The sequence below is a fragment of the Psammomys obesus genome, unplaced genomic scaffold (genome assembly GCF_907164565.1).
Source record: "Psammomys obesus unplaced genomic scaffold, mPsaObe1.curated_primary_1811, whole genome shotgun sequence".
In the NCBI taxonomy this organism is placed as follows: Eukaryota; Metazoa; Chordata; class Mammalia; order Rodentia; family Muridae; genus Psammomys; species Psammomys obesus.
The window spans coordinates 10,935,582-10,954,609 of NW_026585644.1; the positions used below are offsets into that span (position 1 = coordinate 10,935,582).

Sequence of the window (19,028 nt, forward strand, 5' to 3'; positions counted from 1 at the left end):
TCCGAATGTCCCTGCACACCTGCCTCTGCACCTTGGCCATGGCTGGTTCCACTGTGAAGAACTTCATGTGTCCATTTTTAACCATCCAAACACAAAGAATACTTCAAGGAAGCTGGTGTTTTCAGCTCTCTCTCCCATCACTCAGGCAGGCCAGCACTTATGTGTACCAGGTGGGCTAGTGCTTTCATATTTGTTAACTGATTCAGTCTTCAAAATAACACTGGGAATTAGGTATTATTCTCATCCGGTTGTTTTGATTCTTTGGTTGGTTTGGTTTGGGACTTTTTGGGGGGGTGGGGAGGAGAGTCACTGGGAAAACTGAAGTCCAATAATTTGCTGATATTTAATAGCACAGCTGGAATTTGAACTCAGGCAATTTGGCTCCAGCCTTTGTTCAGTATCATGCCTCACGACCAGTATGTGACCTAGTGAGTTTCACACTTTTTGGTCACCCCTCCCTGACAACAAGCTTCTCCCTGAATTATTGTGGGCCTAGTATATCACTGTCTCCACTAAGACACACTGAACCTCCTTTCTGAATGGGTAGAGCTAGGCAGAATTGTCTATGAAGCTTGTGACGTTTGTTGGAAATCATCATGGTTGGTCACCAGGGGGTGGCACTGTTAGGAGGTGTGGCCTTGTTGGAGGAAGTGTGTTAACTGGGATTGGGCTTTGAGGTTTTCACATGCTCAAGCCAGACTCAGTGTCTCTCTCTCTTCCTGCTGCCTACCAATTCCAAGGTAGAGATCTCAGCTACCTCTCCAGTACTAGGTCTGTCTTTGTGCCACCATGCTTCCTGCCATGACAATAATGGACTAAATCCCTGAAACTGTATGCCAGTCTCAACGAAATATTTTCCCTTATAAGAGTGGCTGTGGTCATGGTGTCTCTTCACAGCAATAGAGCACTGACTAGAACAGAGAGACACATGAATAAAGATGAGGTAAAAGGACAGAATATGAATGGAGGGGAAGAAAGGCCAAGGTCTGGGCTAGACACGGGGCCAGGGACTCAGCATTACTGTTGCTGCTACTTCTGCCCAGCACAGCTGCATGAAGCTAGGTTTGCATGCAGTGTTCCTTGAGCTGTGGCTAAATGGGAGTCGCAGGAGGATGCTGTTTTGCTCAGCAGCTGTGACAGAACAAATCTCAGTGCTAGTTTCTGGCAGGTTAAGGAGGCAGGTCAGGCTGTTGTTCTGATCACCACCTCTATCTGTCAAAGAAATGAGCTCTCTCGGCTTCTACATGCCCCTCAGGGCAACATGGTGAGGACAGCTATGATCACTCAGGATTTACTTATTTATTTTTCACTTCAGAAGCCAATGGCCATTCACAGAATGTGCCAGGTGGTGCCCTTGTTGGGGGCTGGGGACTTCTGAGGCACCCAGCATCAATGCTTACAGTGCCAAGGGGGCTCAGCTTCCCTTCATGACCCAGAGAACACCCTGGTGGTTACAGCTCCTCCAAATCTGCTTGCTGACTTGGAGGAAATAGATCTTTCTGCCTCAGTAACAGCAAAATTGGTCTTTGCATCTGTGAAAATGACGTTCTCTGAGATGGCAATCCTAAACATTAATCAAGTATCAATCACTGACATGAGAGGAAAATAGAACCAGGCCTTTATTCAAGTCTTGTTTGGAGCAGAGTGAGGGCTGATTTGGGAGGAAGCCTGTTAATGGCAGAGCGAGAGGGCAGACCCTGGCTTCAAGGTCGCCTCTGCACAAAAGAGCTGTGCTCCTGGGCCTCTATTTTCCCATTTCTAAGATGAGAAATGTGCATATTTCCCAGGTCATACGCAAGGAGACAAGTGAACAGCCTGGCTCTCAGAGGTTCCATGCAGGAGCAATGATCTATTAGACATGCTCGATATGACTGGAAGAATAAATCCACTGGGGAGAGGGACCTTTCTCTTACCCACATGTTCACTTAGGATGTACTGGAATACGCTGTGCCCAGACCAGGGGAGACTCTCAGTGTCTCAGTCAGGTATCTCTGCTGCCCTACCCAATGGGTTTCTCCTCCTTCCCTCTCTTTCTCTTCTTCCTTAGCACTTTCTGCTTTCTGTTACATTCACCCCGCATTTCCAGCCTCAGATCTCACCACTCTCAGAAGCCTCCCACATCTCCCAAATGGATAACCTGAGCCCAAGAAAAACATTAGAGGAAAAATAATTAAGGGCCTCTTTATAGCACCTCTGGCTTGTAGCTTTCCAAAAGTGCGAAGGCCAGGAATGGCAAAGTAGACAAAAGACACACGACAGATCAATGCAGCACAATCCTGAATTTAAATTATTTTCTTGCTTTTAACTTTGCTATAATAGATAGCTGACAAAATTATCCCGATTTTGATAATTTTACTATGTTATTTAAGAGAAATATCTTTAATTTTAGGGCATACACATTCAAATCCTTAACAAGTAAATAGATATAACACCTGAAACTTACTCTCAAACAGGTTGGAGAAAATAAAGCGAACGGTGTATCAGACGCATCCGCACACGTATGTGTACCCTATGTGGGGAGATGGTCTGTGAACGTAAACATCCTTGTTCCCTGAAGAAAGCAAGTGCCAGAGTTGACCGGTTTCCCTTTTCTTCACGTCGGGCCTCAGTTCTCCATGTGAACGGTGGATCAGGATGCTATTGAGTTTCTCATACCATTCCTTGTACCGAATGAGGTAATAGCAGGGTTCTGAAGGACCGCCTAACTGAACCCTTCTGAAGATACAACCAGGCTCAGGTGGGTCTCTGGCTAACTCCACCTAGCCTGTGCTGCAGCTGGCTCTGGATTCTGGGCACTATTTCCTCTACTTCACACCACATGGCTGTGCAATCACCAGGCTGCAAAGGAGTGACAGGTGTGTGTGCTTTTTGAGGTCAGTGTCTGTCCACTCCAGAGAGACCACACTGTAAGGAAGCCATCCTCACCCCTCAGTTCTCAGGCTCCACGCAGCACCTGTACGCCAGTAACTCTTAAGTCTGCCTCTGTACACCTGACCGGTACACCTCTGTACACCTGACCTCTGCCTGAAGTCCATACCTTGCATCCTGATGCCAACTCCGGGCCATGGATCTGCTTATGTAACATGTGAAAACAAAATGCTCACTGTGCCCCTGCTTTTCCTTATCTTGGGTTCAGAGTTCACCCGTTCGCTCACTAATCGATGATTACTTGCATCAAAGCACCACATACTCTCCTATTAATATGCACAATTTGGGTAGGTTTAGGTACAAGTCTATGAAATACATTTAGTTAAGAGTACAGGGCTTGTGGAATTATTATTTCTGTAGTACTGGGAGGAATAAAGGTCAAGGGCCACGGAGAGGTGAGATGGCGCAGTGGGTAAAGGTGCTTACAACCACGTCTGAGGACCTGAGTGTGACTCCAGGAGTCCTTTGTGGCAGGGGAGGAATGACTCCCAAAAGTTGTCTTCTGACCTACACACACACACACACACACACACACACACACACACACACAAACATGAATGAATTACACACACACACACACAAACATGAATGAATGTTATTTGTGTGTGTGTGTGTGTGTGTGTGTGTGTGTGTGTGTGTGTGAAAAGAAAGTAGAGTGAGGAATTTTGTCCGTAAATTTCTTTTGATACACACTACGTAGCCGAAGCAGACTTTTGAACCCATGGCAGCCTTCCTACCTCAGCCTTCCGAGTACCAGAATCACAAGTGAGCACCACGATGCCTGGCAAGAATGAACAACGTTCTCTCCCTCTTCTCTTATTTTTGTTTGTTTGTTTGTTTGTTTGCTTTTCAAGATACTTTCTCTGTGTAGCCTCAACTGTCCCGGAACTTGCTCTGTAGACCAGGCTAGCCTAGAACTCAGAGATTGCCTGCAGCCTCTGTCTCCCAAGTGCTGGGATTAAAGGTGTGTACCTCCACTGCCCAGTTATGCAATAAGGATCGTTCAAAAGAAGTTTGATGCTTCCTGTGATTTGGTTTGCTCTTTCTTCTAGAAAGAACTAGTTCTTTTTATTCACAGCTATGTCTGTGAATATCCACCACATGTGTGTGGGTGCTCATGGAGGCCAGGAGAAGGTGTTGGATCCATTGGAACTGGACTTACAGATGGTTCTGAACCCTCTGATTTGGGTGCTGGGATCTGAATTTGGGTCCTTTCTCCAGTCCTGATTCAATTTTCTTTTCTTTTCTTTCTTTCTTTTTCCAAGATTTATTTATTACGTATACAGTGTTCTGCCTGCATGCAATCCCATCATAGATGGTCATGATCCACCATGTGGTTGCTGTGCATTGAACGCAGGATCTCTGGGAGAGCAGTCAGTGCTCTTAACCTCTGAGCCATCTTTCCAGCCCCAATTTTCTTAATCCATGCTTTTATACCCATTTTGCCTCTCTTATGAAAGCTTAGGAATTCTAGTCTCTGGAGCTGTTAATTGTGGTTTGGGAGCAGAGGACAGAAAGTTCACGGTTGTGACACTCAGGACAGGGCCACTGAGAGAGGCTAGGACAAGATGAAGCATTACTTGTGGGCTTCTGAGGTAACAGGTCTGGGATGCAGTCGGCCTATCTGCCACTCCTCCACCAGGCCTAAGCCCATTGTTGAGAGCCACTTAGGGTGAGTTCTAGACATACCATCCTTAAAAAATGGCTCAGGTCACAAGGTTTCTCTCTGTACTATAAATACAGTCTTTATGCACCAGACCATTGGGCTCGGCAGGCAATCTACCAGCTGTTTGTTCACACAGGGAGGGGCCTTACATCATTCCCCATCATGCACCTGGAACAGTATGTCTAGCCCACATGTGCTGCAGAGGGTGTGTGCTGTGACTTCCAAGGAAAGTCAAGTTCCTATGTCCAGCCCCGGCCTCCTCTGCCATTAACCTGTCAGCATTTTGGACAATATATTTTGTAAGCGTTAAACATGATGAATAGTAGAATTTTACATTTATGATAATTCTTTTTAAAATTATACTTATCAATCACTGTAACAGTTTGTCCACTGTTCCTCAAAACAAAGCTGCCTGTCACTTGGCAATGGCCCTTCCTCTTCCTGTTTGTCATCCTCAGCTACCTGTGGCTTTTAACCTTGGCCAGTCACTGGAATACGGGATAGTGGGTGAGGAGGCAGGTGAAAGGGGCAAATCGTTTTAGGCAGTTATAACACACACAGAGGGAAAGGCTGGTCATAACACACCGAAGGATGGCTTCTCACAGACTGAAAAGTCGGGTGCGAACTCCAGCCAAGGAAACATAAGGTATACCCAGGGCCCCAGAAAGTCTTGGGAAGCTCATGCTTTTGTGTCCAATGCTTAAATGTGAAATCTACGGGGCAGCAAACTGGGCATGGAAAGGGTTAAAAGTGAGGAGACATGGCATAATATGGAACTCACAGGCCTTGGCTAGAACCACACAGCGGGCTGAAGAGCTTATCACTCCTTGTGGCTTCTGACTTTGAATTTGATAAGGAAATCCTGGGCCAGCTAGTGCCACTTTCCACGGAGCTAAACATACAAGCCTGCCTAGCAGATGAAGCTGAAGAAGATTCCAGAAGATAGAGCAGTTGCAGTCACAGCAGACAGCTAAGTGACAAGACACATGTGTCAAAGCAGGTCCTCTCCATCCAAGAAGTTCTTTGGTGGCTTAGCTGGGTTAGCAACCTGCAGGGCAGGGAATTCTGGGAAATGTAGTCAGTCTTGTCCCACGGTCACCTAACAAAGCAGGTTCTACCTGATCAGGCCAGCTCAATTACACATCAGAAAACGGTGTGTGTGGGGGGAGGTGTGTGTATGGGGTTGCATTCTGGCTTCCTAGTTACTCCCAGCGTGTAGTTCTAAGTCCTGTCAATGGAAAAGCTTATGTCAGTCTCACTACTGACTTCAGCTGGGTCCCTAGAAGATCAGTTCCACTGGTTTTGGTCCTAAGAGGAGCGTAATGTTCTAATTGTCTCTCCTCCCTTCCTTTCTCGTGCTGCAGACGGCCCAAGGCCTTACACATACCCCAACTTCTCAGGTTTTGTCTAAGCTCCTCATGTTGTACTGCCCATGGTCCTGCCTTCCCCATCTGCTGTGTCTCTTAGCCACAGCCCCTCTGAATCCTCAGCACAGCACCTGTGCCCTGCATCAGTGATCCCTGGTGCCCCTGGTGCTAAGTGGATTAGCAACAAGAGTGGAAGATTCTACAGTCATCCTGATGCCATCAAGATTGTGGCAAATGACTCCGGCATTTTCACTGTTAAGCTTCTAAATGAAGCAGCTCTTTCTTGCAGGCACAAACTAATTAAAAGATTATATACAGCAAAGTGGTCAGCGCACCCTGAACTGCTGCAAAACAGCAAGGGAGCTGGTGGGAGCTTGCACAGCAGGCTCGCAGGTGGCTGGGCTGCAACCGCGGTGTCCTCAAAGACGGCTGGAAGAGAAGCCCTTGTCGAAGATCATAGTACAGGAAGTGGAAAAGAACAGGGCTGGGTGGGGGCTCAAGTTCCAGTACTGATGGGAGTTTGTCATGTGACCATGGGCAGGTCATGTGGCCTCTCTCTGCCTCAATCAGCCTCAGGCCAGCTCTGCTGGGTCAATGACAACATCAGCAGAGAGAAGAGATTGGAAACTGAGGAGGAAGTAGAAATGCGGTGGGAAACCATGTCCAACCAACATTTACACAGTGTTGGTTCAAAGTCTGGTACTCATGCTTTCCAGGCAAGAGCCTTTACTCACGGAGCCATCTCCCCAGCCCTGGTGAGGACATTTCCAGCGAGGTCTGTGGAAGGACGAGATTGATAGGATCACAGTAAGGCCTTTGTGAGGCTGGAGAGATGGCTTGGCAGCTAAGAGCACTTTGCAGCTCTGGCAGAGGACCCAGGGATTGGTTCCCAGTGCCCATAAGTGGTGGCTCACAACCATTTTTAACTCCAGATTTAGGAGAGCTGATGTCTTCTTTTGACCTCTGTAGGCACCAGGTACACATATAGTACCCAAACATACATATATGCAGGCAAAATATTCATACACATAAAAATAAATCTGAAAAAAGTTTTAAAGCAAGGCCTTTGAAATAAACTTGGAACCCCCCACACACACTCAAACACACACACATTCTTGTCTCTTTCTCTCTCCCTTTCCCTCCTTCTGGCTTTTTAGGATACAATCCCATGTATCCCAGGCTGGCCTCAAAGCCCTGATCCTCCGGCCTTTCTCTCCTAAGTGTTGGGATCACCAGGCCATACCACCCTGCAGTTCTGAGCTTTGGTTTTCTGCTGCTGATATTCCCCGTCTCCTCTGTTACAGCAGAACCATGGAGTCATCCATTCTGACTGCTGCTTCTGCACAGAGAATCCTGAGAAGCAGCAAGCCTCCCGAGGACCTTCCTGAAACAGAGAAGCCTCGAGAGGACAGGCACGGAGTTTTCATCCTTTTTATCTGTGTCTCCAGCAGAGTCCTGTAGGTAGCGGGTTGGATGTGGGGCTCTGAGCCCCAGGTACAGTTCTGTCCCTCAAATGTCACTTTGCATACTCAGCCTCATATGCCTCCTCTGTGGGACTATGTGTAGTAAAACTGAGACAGAGTGTGTAGAGAAGCTTCTAGGCCACTAAGTGCTGAGCAGGAGGGAAAATATGTGCAAGGACATTTACTTCCCAAGTGCTGCATACTGACTGGCTTTCTTGTCAAGGACCAGAAGGCACCTTGTCAAGGGAAGGGACCTGTTAAGATTCCCATGAAGAAGCACTCAGTGGTGGAGATGATGTAAAAAAATGTCCCCAGGACAGTGGAGCGACGGTAGGTGCTTCCCCTCTAGCCACCTTGCTGAGCCTGCACAGTGCTTGCCAGTCTGGTCCCTTGTTTGTGGGTTCCATTTGTCTATCTAACACTCACTTACTGAGTATTTACTATGAGACTTGAACTATGGCAAAACCAGACCAAGCCTATATTTCCATAGCTAGCCCATTCATTCCTAAACGGGCATGAGCTCAGGCATGTGTGTTGAAGAGAAAACCACCAGTAGGTTCTGGGCAGCTCAGCGAAAGCGAAACATGTTGCATTTTTGTGGGCTTCTAGATTTCAACTGAAAAATATTAGCCTGAAAAGAAGTATAAGGGTGAGGCATCTGCCCTTCCCCTCTGAGGCCCTTTCTGTGTGCCACCTCAGGTTTCCAGGGTCTCATTATGCCCTGGCTCCCTGAGCTTACAAATACCTCAGTGGATCTTCATCTGATGGGGACGAAGGCCTTAACGGGACCACAGACAAGCTGGAAGGATGGTCATTCTAGAGGAGACACTAAAACCACAGCCTTAGGACAGCCACTCCTTGCAGCCTGGCATTTGCAGAGACAAAAGAGGCAGGAGGAAGGTAGGTCTATCTCCTAACAAATTTCAGTGCTAAGTAAAGGTCCGGGAGGGTATGGCAGCAAGCAGGGAGAAGGCCTGTGAGGTTCCAGTTTTGATTTAGGGGAGGTGGTAGTGCGGGCTAAAGAAATAGCCACATGAAGAGCCCAGAGAAGCATGGATGTTTATAGGAGCCACAGCTCAGAGAAGCCCCGTGCACAGGCTTCTTTGTACGCAGGCCTGACCCTGCCAGCAGACAAAGCCCACAGAGAGGGGAGGAGGCTTCAGATGAGCTTACCACTTGAGAGAGCATATTTTATTCTATGATGCTACTTCCAAAGCCAAAATTCTTGAAAGACAGGCCATGAGATCACCATATAGACTCCATAAAAAAAAAAAAATCTTGGGGACAAATAAGGAGCAAACGTGCCACACTGGTACAGACCAAGGTAATAGACACCTTCATAAGCCATACAACTGAAGGGACAGGACTGGGCCAATCCCCGAGACTGGAGTGTGTTGGCTAGGACACTAGAGGCTAGCTGCTCCCTCCAAAGGAGCCCTTTTCGATCTTCAGAATTCATGTCGCTGCAGGCATTGCCACCAAAGAGCAGAGCCTTAGACCCTGGTCCGCTCTTCTACACATCTTGATTTGGTGTGTCTGCTTTTGAGACAATCTCTCACTGTAGCTCACACTGGCATAGAACCTTCATCAGTCCTCCACCTTCAGCCACTCGAGAGCTGGGATTAGCGGCATGAGCCACCCTAGCCTTTATGTGCCTGTGTCTCATCTATTTCTTACCTTATAAATGGATTTATTATAGACTATGCTATCTAACCTGCAGTTTCTAATATGGCCACATGCACTCAATTTGAATGGCAACATCAGCTGAAAATCATTCTGTTTCCCAGACATGTTCTTTTAAAAAACATTTTTAATTAATTATTTATTTTTGTGCATTGTTGTTTTGTATGCATGTATGTCTGTGAAAGACTGCCAGAACTTGAAATTGCAGACAGTTGTGAGCTGCCATGTGGATGCTGGGAATTGAACCCAGGGCCTACTTGGAAGAGCAGCCAGTGCTCCTAACCGCTAAGCCATCTCTCCAGCCCTGTCAGTCATGTTCATAAGGATGATACAACCAATGGTCACTGTTTCCTCGTGATTGTGTGGGCCAAGGAATCCTTGACATCAAGGTAATGAGGCAAGAAGAAAGCAAGGTTAGGAGACCCTCTGTGGAAATAGTGGTGTGTGTGTGTGTGTGTGTGTGTGTGTGTGTGTGTGTGTGTGTGATACTTTCTGCAATTGGAAGTGGCCAAGGAAATGCATCGCCAAAAAGTCTTCCTATAAAGTCTGTTCTAGCAGGAAACACATCTGTAATGGGTGTTGGCTCACATGATGCTCCAGGACTGTATATATGAGGCTTCATCAAACATGATTACATAAATAAGGAGGCTGATGTAGTGAGAACCTACAAAATCTAAACCACTACCCACACTCAAATGTATGAAATATAAATTATAGATGAAAGGGAGATTAAATCTGGACATTTACTTAGGGTTTGGGGCAAGAAATGCAAGTGTTCAGATTTTTCCCCCTTTCTCTAACCTCAGCAGGTAGTCCTACAAGCACAACGGTCAGCACTTTTTGAAAGGTCTTATCAAGTACTAGATTAATAAAAAGCCCGTCTACTTAATGGTGACCTCCAGACACCCCTAATAAGTCCAGGTCCCTAAGTTATATACTACTAAGCTGTGAAATCCACACAGTGAACAAAATAAATGAGCTGTGTCCTCCTAAGAGGTAGGGCCCTTGCCATTTAAAGTCAGGCATGTGTGGGGTAGATTCTGATTTACAGAGGAGGGCAAAGAGTTCCAAAACAGGAATTTGATCCAAAAGATGCAATTATCAACGTGCTTTGCAAATTCAACAGGTGACTGAAATTCTCTTCCAATTTTTATTACAGGGTTAGTGGTGTGGGCAAGAAAGAGACCGAAATAACGAGAGGGACAGCAGAAGTTAGGCCTGACTGGTCTCAGGCTATTGCTCCATTCTTATTTCTTTCCTTGGTTCTCCCAAGGATTGTGTTGGTAAAAGAAATCAGGCTTGCAAGGCCTCCTGCCAGCTCACAGTGGAGAAAGGGTAGGAGCAGGAGGCACAAGAAGGAAGAAGGCACCAAATGCAAATTTGACCAGCAGACAATTTCTTTCCTGGGCTCTGGAGTTTAAAAAAATCTACTTGCAAGACTGAGTTGAGTTCCTGCTCTAAAAGTGTAGACAGTAAAAGATTTTTCCAGCCCTGACTTTACAATGCTCTAGGGCATAGGCCAGCAGTCACAATGTGTGCATTTAAATTCTCAAAGCCAAATTAATCTCAATTCCTGCTCACTGAAAGGGCGAATATCACTCAAAAGCCCCCTCACCCCAGCTACCCTCCTAGTGCACCATTCTGAAAGGTGTGGTAAGCGCTTCTTGGAACCTCTTCCTGTGCCTGGGCCTGGTGATGCTGTTACCCAGATGTTTCAGTTCTGTGTCTGAGCCCAGCAGACATGCCTGCAGGGAATCCAGAGCTTATCAGGGGAATAAACCTATTATGCCTTCTATCAGCTCACTTCTCAGGCCTGGCAAGCTAAGTGTGCTGCTTGCAGTAAGGCGACCTCTCCTGGAAAGCATTTTTCACCCACAAGAAGGTTTAAGCTCAAGGAGAGCCATAGTTCGCCAAGGAGAGCTGGGCAGGAAAGCCAACTGCAAGTCTGGTTCTGGAAGTTCTGAAAGACCGTTCTCTACCTGAAACTGAAGCTTTGGCCTCCCGTTTCTGAACAATGGGAAAACTCTAGAGTGCTGCATCTGTTCCTCCTGACAGATGGGCCAGGGTTTTGGTACACTTCCTTTTCAGTCTATGGGCATCAGTTCAAAGGCAAGGGCTCTGCTGATAAGACCAAGCATTTGCAGAGCTGTCACAGAGAGCCCTTGATCTGAGAAGCACAGAGAGGATGAAGACATGTATGAGTCTATCCTTAGATCAGCCACATGCTACTGAGCCATTCCTGCTGAAGACCAGGGGGCACTCTAACCCGCTCAGAAGCCTCTTTGAAGACTGTGTCTTTTTTTCAGTTCAGGCTTGGGTCTAGTGCAAGGCCACTGGGCCATGGGTCACTGGCCTGGAAGAGATTAATGTTGCTCTCGGAAAGGGAGAGTGGGTTGTTTTGAAGCAAGAATACCCACATGCTAGCTCCCTTCAGCATGCTCCCGTTTCCCTTCCTTCCCTGCTTCTCAAGTAAATGGTGCTCTTCTCAGAAATCCCTAACAAGAGAGTTCCCTCACAACAGTTGAGGTTCCTTGGTATTGAGTGTTTAGCCTCCAGTATTCTGAGCTAAATAAACCTGTTTTCTTTACGAGGTACTTAGACCTCAGTATTTTATTACAGCTATAGAAAAAGGATGAAGATACCCATCAATCTACATTTTATACTAACTACCACTATGTGGAAACAAAATATTTGCAGGGCTCTCCCCACTAGTCTATGCTTACCTTTCTTTCCTCCCTCCCCACTGAGACCTAATACAATCAACCATATTTGAAGCCAAGAGATTTCATGTATTTTTCATATGCTTCTTTTTTTTATTTTTGTTAATTACACTTTATTCATTTTGTATCCCCCCATAAGCCCCTCTCTCCTCCCCTCCCGATCCCACCCTCTCTCCCCTTTCTGCATGCATGCCACTCCCCAAGTCCACTGATAGGGGAGGTTCTCCTCTCCTTTCTGATCTTAGTCTATCAGTTCTCATCAAAATTGGCTGCATTGTCCTCTACCTTGGCCTGGTAAGGCTGCTCCCCCCCCTCAGGGGGAGGTGATCAAAGAGCAGGCCAATCAGATTATGTCAGAGGCAGTCCCTCTTCCCATTACTATGTAACCTGCTTAGACACTGAACTGCCATGGGCTACATCTGTGCAGGAGTTCTAGGTTATCTCCACGAATAGTCCTTGGTTGGAGTATGAGTCTCTGGGAAGTTCCCTGTGTTCAAATTCTCTTGTTCTGTTGCTCTGCTTGTGGAGTTCCCGTCCCCTCCAGCTCTTACTATTTCCCACTTCTTACATAAAATTCCATTCACTCTGCCCATCAGTTGGCCATCAGGCTCAGCATCTGCTTTGACAGTCTATACTGCAGAGGCTTTCAGAGGCCCTCTGTGGCAGGTTCCAAGGTTGTTTCTTATTTGGAGTCATCTATGAGATGAAAGATGTGAAGCCAATGTCTAGCCACACAGTCCAAGAACTTGTGTGTTTGTGTGTGTGTGTGTGTGTGTGTGTGTGTGTGTCTAGACCTTCACACGTGACTTGCCCCAGGAGGGTGGCAGTGCTACAGAGTGGGATGTGACCAAAGAGGAGGGAAAAAAAACCCAAAAAACTTATAGATATGTACGGGAGGGTCTCATCCCATAAATCCCTGCCTGTACCTACAGGCAGTAATCCTACCAGGACACAGGGAGTTAACGATGAAACCGCTCTTGAAACTGAAACCAATTATCCATGGCAATTTATTAAATAAGGAAGGTTTCTAGGCCTTATTAAAGTGAATGTTTAGTGCATTTTCTTAGGCTCAGACATCCGCTTCTTCACTTGTCAGCACCTGCTGGCAGCAGCTGGAGGAATTGCACCAATTTTGCTGTATGTGCAAATCAATTTGATTTCTCCCCCAAAGACAAAAATCGGTGAAGTGATTAAGCTATAATGAAGGCATGTCACTGACAGCACAGACATGAAGAGGCTGAGGGGGAGTGGCCCTGAGGTCACCAGTGACTTCTTTCTGCCTGGGTTAGGCGATTTTCACTGACCTCTCCCCGCCGGTCCCATCGACATGGGGCTAGGATTAGGCCCAATGAGCTAGGATTAGGGTCAATGAGCTCCCCTCCCTCCCCAAGTCTCTGGCTCTTTGGCTTCCTTCTTCTCACTTGCACTAGCCCCTTAACTATTACATGTCCATCCATCCACCGGTCTATCCATCCATCCGTTCCCCCACCCACCCATCTATCAATCCATTTATCCATCCAACCACCCACTAACTGGTCTATCCATCCAGCCCCCTGCTACACATTCATCTATCCATCTACCTAGTAACTGATCCATCCATCTCTCCATCCACTTAACCATCATCCATCCATCGACCGGCTATCTAATAGGTATTTGAGAAGGACTCAATGTTCAGACAACTAGAGAGTGACAGAGTATATTTATGTCTGGTTTTACAGTCCAAAAAAATGATCTTGTATACATTATTTCATGAAATTATCACAATGACCATATGAGGTGGCTGTTAGTATCACAGATGTCTAGGTGAAGACACAGATTCTAAAGGACCTATCACTTATTGAAACAACATAGCAAGCAGGTAGCAGGGGCTGGACATGAATTCCTGTTTCCATCTTGTTAAAAATGCATAACAGCACTCTTCTAGAGACTGGTCTGTATAGTTTTTCTGTTTGTCTTACTGTTACTAACTAAATGCCATGATCCAATCAACATACACAGGCTCCGAAGGGTATAAACACCAAGTTTCTGCCCTCACAGAACTTGTGTTGTACTTAGGGAAACAGACATTAAAACATATGTTCACACAATAAATATTTGTTTTCAACACATGAGGGAATACTCGTCTAGATGTGAAAATTAGGGACGTTTCCAAGAGGAAGTAATCATTAAGCTGTATTCTGAAGGATGAGTCAGAGTTTGGGGAAAGCAGGATGGAAGAAAACCATTGTCAGGGAGGGGAAAAGCATGTGCAAAGGCCCTATGGCAAGAAGACCCAACGCCCTGAAAATTCCAGGCCAGCTGCACTGACCTCCGGAAGGGAGCGGCACAGGCTGTGTGGTTCAGACCACGCAGACCTTGAAGCCATGAGAATGGATTTTAGTTTTAGCTCAAGAGCAAGGGGAAGCCACAAGTCACAGGAATGACACGACCAGCTCTGATTTGGATTCTGATTTTGGTGTGTAGAATGGGTTGTAGAGGAGCAAGAGTGGAAGCAGGGAAAACAGCTGGAAGGCGTTGGCAGTTGTCCGGGTGAGACGTGATGGCAGCTTGGACCTGCGTGGTGGTGGTGGTGGAAATGGAGAGAAGAGCCCCGCAGGTGCCCCCTGCTCTGCTCAAGCCCACTTCCTCTCTAGACCCTGTCACCAGAGTGTGCTCACGAATTCGCAGGACATCGAAGCTTGTCCACAATTCAGGGCTCTCTGCTGGAGTCTCCTCTTCCGGGAAGCCTTCCGCAGACAAAGTCAGTTCCTGCGCCATCTTTCGGAAGCTGTGCGTGTCTTCTGCACTGCGCATGCTCACACCTGACGCTGCTCTAGGGCTTGGCGGCTCTCTGCTCCACTCCAGGACATGCTTGCATTTCTCTTGCTGTCTTGCTTTCTCCCTTTAGAAAGTAAATGCTTTGTTGGCATTTGCTGAATGGTATCAACAGGACGCCTCTGGAAATTACATTTGTCAATGATTGCTCATGCCAATTGCCTTCCCCCACCACATTAAACACAGGCCGCTTACATCTGTCTTCATGATCAGGTTCTAGCAAAACGCATGTCCTAGTCTCCCCGTTATTTCCTCTAAGCTCGTTTCCATATTTTTCTTTTTAGCAGAAAGCCATTTCAGGGGAGAAAGGAGTGGGGTGGGGAGGGGGCAGGAGTGTAATTAAGCAGGAGCGGTCTGACTGGAATTCCTATACCTTTTAATGGGGTATTTGATTAATCCTTTCCACAGACCCCATTATTCATGCTGTGATGAAATCTCATTTTATAGCTCTTAATACACAGACCCAATTCATCCACATCACATTGTATTCTAATACTTGTCACCCAAGTTATTAGCTATCTCCTTCTCGGTGTAAAACCATCAGCAAGTTTGATTAGCTTATTCCCTAGGGATGATGGGGAGATAAGACACACACACAGAAGTATGGCCAATGACGGCTGTGTCCTCAGAGCACTGCCACCCGGCACCCTTCGAGGAGGACAGGGTGACCACAGTGGGCCTCCTCCCACCATGGGAAAAGCGCTTAGTAGGACTCGGGGACTCTGGTTGCAAAAGGTTGATCGCAGGTCCCTCTGGAGTTGCCAACCTCCTAAACAGGACCATTCTTGTATCTTCCTGATATCCTCCTCCCAGGACACCTCTTGTGTCGGAGTTCCTACCCTCCTGGGCACTGAAAGGGCAGGCTTGAGGCTGGCTGTTTCTCTTGCCCAGCAGAGCTGGTTCTCTCAGCAGCCTTCCCCTTCCTCCTCTCAGAAATAAATCACAGCCATGACACTCACCAGAGGCTTCAGTTCCTTCTAAGTAAATCACCTTTTCAACCTGGACAGAAGGAGAAAGGGGCCTGACTCCATCCTGCAAAGTTCCTGGCTCCTTCTCCTCAGGTGTAAGCCACGTGGTCCCAAGGACCATAACCCCCTTTGCCTTTATGCCAAAAGCCCTATTTACTGTTCTGAGACTCTGAACCTGGTAAGATGTGGATGCAAGAGGTTCACTGTTGGAGAGTCGCCCTTTCCTTGGTGGCACAGGACTTCGCTCCTCAACCCCACCATGTGTGCCTGCATGCTGCACTTACGGAATCACCTCTAGCAAACACAGAAAAGCAAAGCACACTGTCTCAACCCTGAGGCTCTCTCTCTGCTCTAGGGAAGGCCAACTACTGAGTTATGAGCAGCTCTGTGGATGTTGCTCATATTCATGCCGAGCCACTCATAGACTCCCTTTGCAAACTGTGTGTGTGTGTGTGTGTGTGTGTGTGTGTGTGTGTACTTTGCAAACCCTCAAGGCAGGAAAGTGGCCAGTGCCTGAGGAGCTGTGGCAGCCAGGCCCCTCCCCCAGACCTCTGTCATAACAGCAGTTCCAGCCTCTGTAACTGTCACAAAGGTCATCTTCACACCCTCAATAGGACCCTTCCCAGATTATAATAATTTTAGGTGAAAAGTCTGGACAAAAACCTACCAATCCTTGAACTTCCACCAATTCCAGGAAAACCCATCAATCCCTGGACAGGAAAAAACATCAATCCCTGAGTCCCCCAAGCTCAGGACTTGAAATCCCACTAATCCTTACCTTGGAAATCTCTGCCCTATTAAGCTCCGCCCCCTAAGAAATCCTATATAAAGACTGTGTATGCTAAATTCCCTGCTGTTCTCTCCTGGGAACAGGGGGAGCCAACCCTGGATTGATCCCTCAACACTCTGGACACTTCCAATAAATCTCTTTTATAAGCAGAGAAGCAATGAAGAGAAGAAGGGAAGAAGCAAAGAGGTAGATCAGGGCTAGGTTCCTGAGCTCCTCAGCTCAGATGGGGACACCCTTTCCTAAGAAATGCAATGCCTCTGCTGAGGAGGCTTCCCCTCAGAGCTGTGTGGTTCCTGGGCTCATGTGTCTCAAGATATCCTTTAATTGGGACATTGTCCCACCTCAGAGCTGTGTGACCTCATGAGAGACCTGGAGCCAGAGTCACCTAGCTCTCTAACCCACACAAGTGTTCAATACCATACATTTCCATCACTTGTCACTGTTAAATGTTCTGTTATGAGGCAATAGGCTACTCATACACACTACCTCAGAGGAAAAGTCCCCAGTGATCTTAGGAATGCTCTCGCCACTCCCTCACCTCCTGTGTGTGTGTATGCGTGTGTATGCGTGCATGTGATTACTGCATCCCAGGCCAGGCTCAAACATGCCTGTTCCTGCCTCTCCAGGGAAAAGAAAAGAGGCCTGAGCTTGGCATTCCATCTCCTTGCTTGCCACCCTGAGTGACACCTGCCACTAGGAGAATGACTTTCTGCAGAGGGCAGCCTTCTTTGGGCCACAAACTCCCTCTTGTTTCTGAATCCCGGGGCCAAATGACATCAGCCAGGCCCACAGCCAAATGAAAAGGTCTGCAGACAACACGTTCCCTTTAGTCCTTCCAGGTGCGTCTCCTGTGTCCTTCCTGCTCCTCTGTGGTGTCCGAGAAAGGTCACATCTTCTGACTTTGCAGTTAAATGCCTCTGACACAGGGCAGGGGTTCCAAAAATTGAACGGAGATGCAATCGGATTCACACGCTGCGAGGTGTACGACTGTACTCTAGCTGGCCACGCTGTGTTCTGGCAGCACAGGCCGACGTGCAGAAGGTGGCCCCTGGATATCCATCTCTTTTAGTACACAAGGGCAGAATGTTGTGTTTGCCACTCCCCCACCTCGTGTGTTTGTGTGTGTGTGTGTGCGTGCGTGCGTGCGTGTGTGTGTGTGTGTTTGTGTTTCCCGTACCCCAGGCCAGCTTCAAACATGAAATATAGCTGAAGACGACCTTGAACTTCTGATTTTCCTGCCTCCACTTCCTGCAGTGCTGAAACTGAACCGAGAGCCCTGAGCAAAGCCAGGCAAGTACTCTATCAACAGAGCCCACTACATGTATTTCCTGGTTAAAAACGAAAACAAATCGGCAACACCAAAACCCAAGGTACTTTTCCACTTGGTGAAATCCCCAAGATTTTTTTTTTTTTTTTTAATAAAATTTACCTCTTTTCTGACAGGCACTGACTTAGAGGATCTGGGGAAGGGAAGAAAGGACCTGAGTCGTTAAGTGTCCTCACAGCAGTGTCCTCAGCACTGTTTTCAGGCCAGAGGTACCGCTGGTAGTCGGACCTTGCTAGGCACATGCACACATTCATAGCCCAGGCTCATGGAAAGGCAAGCTGAAGGTGGGGCCCCGGGGAATTCACTTTCACTAGCTGCGTTGTTCCGAAGCTTGTCTACAGGGAGAGGAGCCTGACTGAAAGCATCAGGGATTAAATTATTCAGTGGCCCATTCATTCCTTCAGAAGACAGTGACAGAGCACCCAGTATGCCAGACACTGAGCTCCAGGGCAACGGCGAGACGGTAAGGAATGGCTTGCTCGAGGCCTGCACTGTCTTTCTTCTCTTGCTTCATGACAAAGCCCGCCAAGATTGGGGAAACCCCAGGACGAGAATTCAAGGGCTGGGAGTCATGGGTCATTCTTTCCGTGGACAGAAGGCACGGCAAAACTGTCCCCTACAATGATCACCCTTACAATGATCAAGCAGCCTTTCTAAAGTCAGTGAATGTGCCTTGTACAGCTGTTTCAGCATGTTAAAAACATTACATGATTCTAGCCTGCATGATGACTCTGGCACACACGAAATACACGGCTGCACTAAGGACCTGCTGTGGCATATGTTCATACTCATCTTTCAATAAACCAGCTTGTTGTTCCCCTATTCTCCAGGAAGTAGGAGCTTGCCCCTCTGTTTCTACAAGTCTAAATAAAGTCTGACAGCCAAGAAACCTGGGGTGCTTCCTATGGCAGGGCTCTCATGTACTCACCCCACCCTCCCTCCATTCTACAAGCAGAAATAGCAAGCACAGATTCAGGAGACGAAGAACAGAGGCACAAGAGGCAAGACCAGCAAGTTCAGAGGCAGAAAGATCACATCTGTGCAAACGGCCCACCAACACACAGCCCCTTGGAGTGGGTACAAGGCTTGTCTAACTAAGCTCCTGAGCCACACAGCCCTTTTACTTAGGGTAGAGAATGCTTTCCTTGAGGCCTGCGCTGTCTTTCCTCTCTTGCTTTATGACAAGGCCTGTCAAGACTGGGGAAATCCAAGGATGCCAGTTCAAGGGGCTGGGAGTCACACACTGGTCACAAAGAGGTTAGCAATTAGCTCAGAGGCCTCAGCATCTCCCTGAGAATAAGC

At 47.4% G+C, this 19,028-nt stretch overlaps 1 protein-coding gene across 10 annotated transcripts in view; it reads right to left on the minus strand.

The window, feature by feature from the left end:
• Positions 1 to 19,028, minus strand: part of Atxn7l1 (ataxin 7 like 1) — a 221,819-nt gene that overhangs the window by 106,356 nt on the left and 96,435 nt on the right. Inside the window, exon 4 of one of the 10 annotated variants that reach the window (XM_055624499.1) lies at positions 13,498 to 14,708. The exons of the other annotated variants lie outside the window; for them this stretch is intronic. Coding sequence (XP_055480474.1) covers positions 14,623 to 14,708 — 86 coding nt within the window. The 3' untranslated portion in view covers positions 13,498 to 14,622. Of the gene's footprint in view, positions 1 to 13,497; positions 14,709 to 19,028 lie in introns of those variants that run through there. 10 annotated transcript variants of the gene reach the window in all.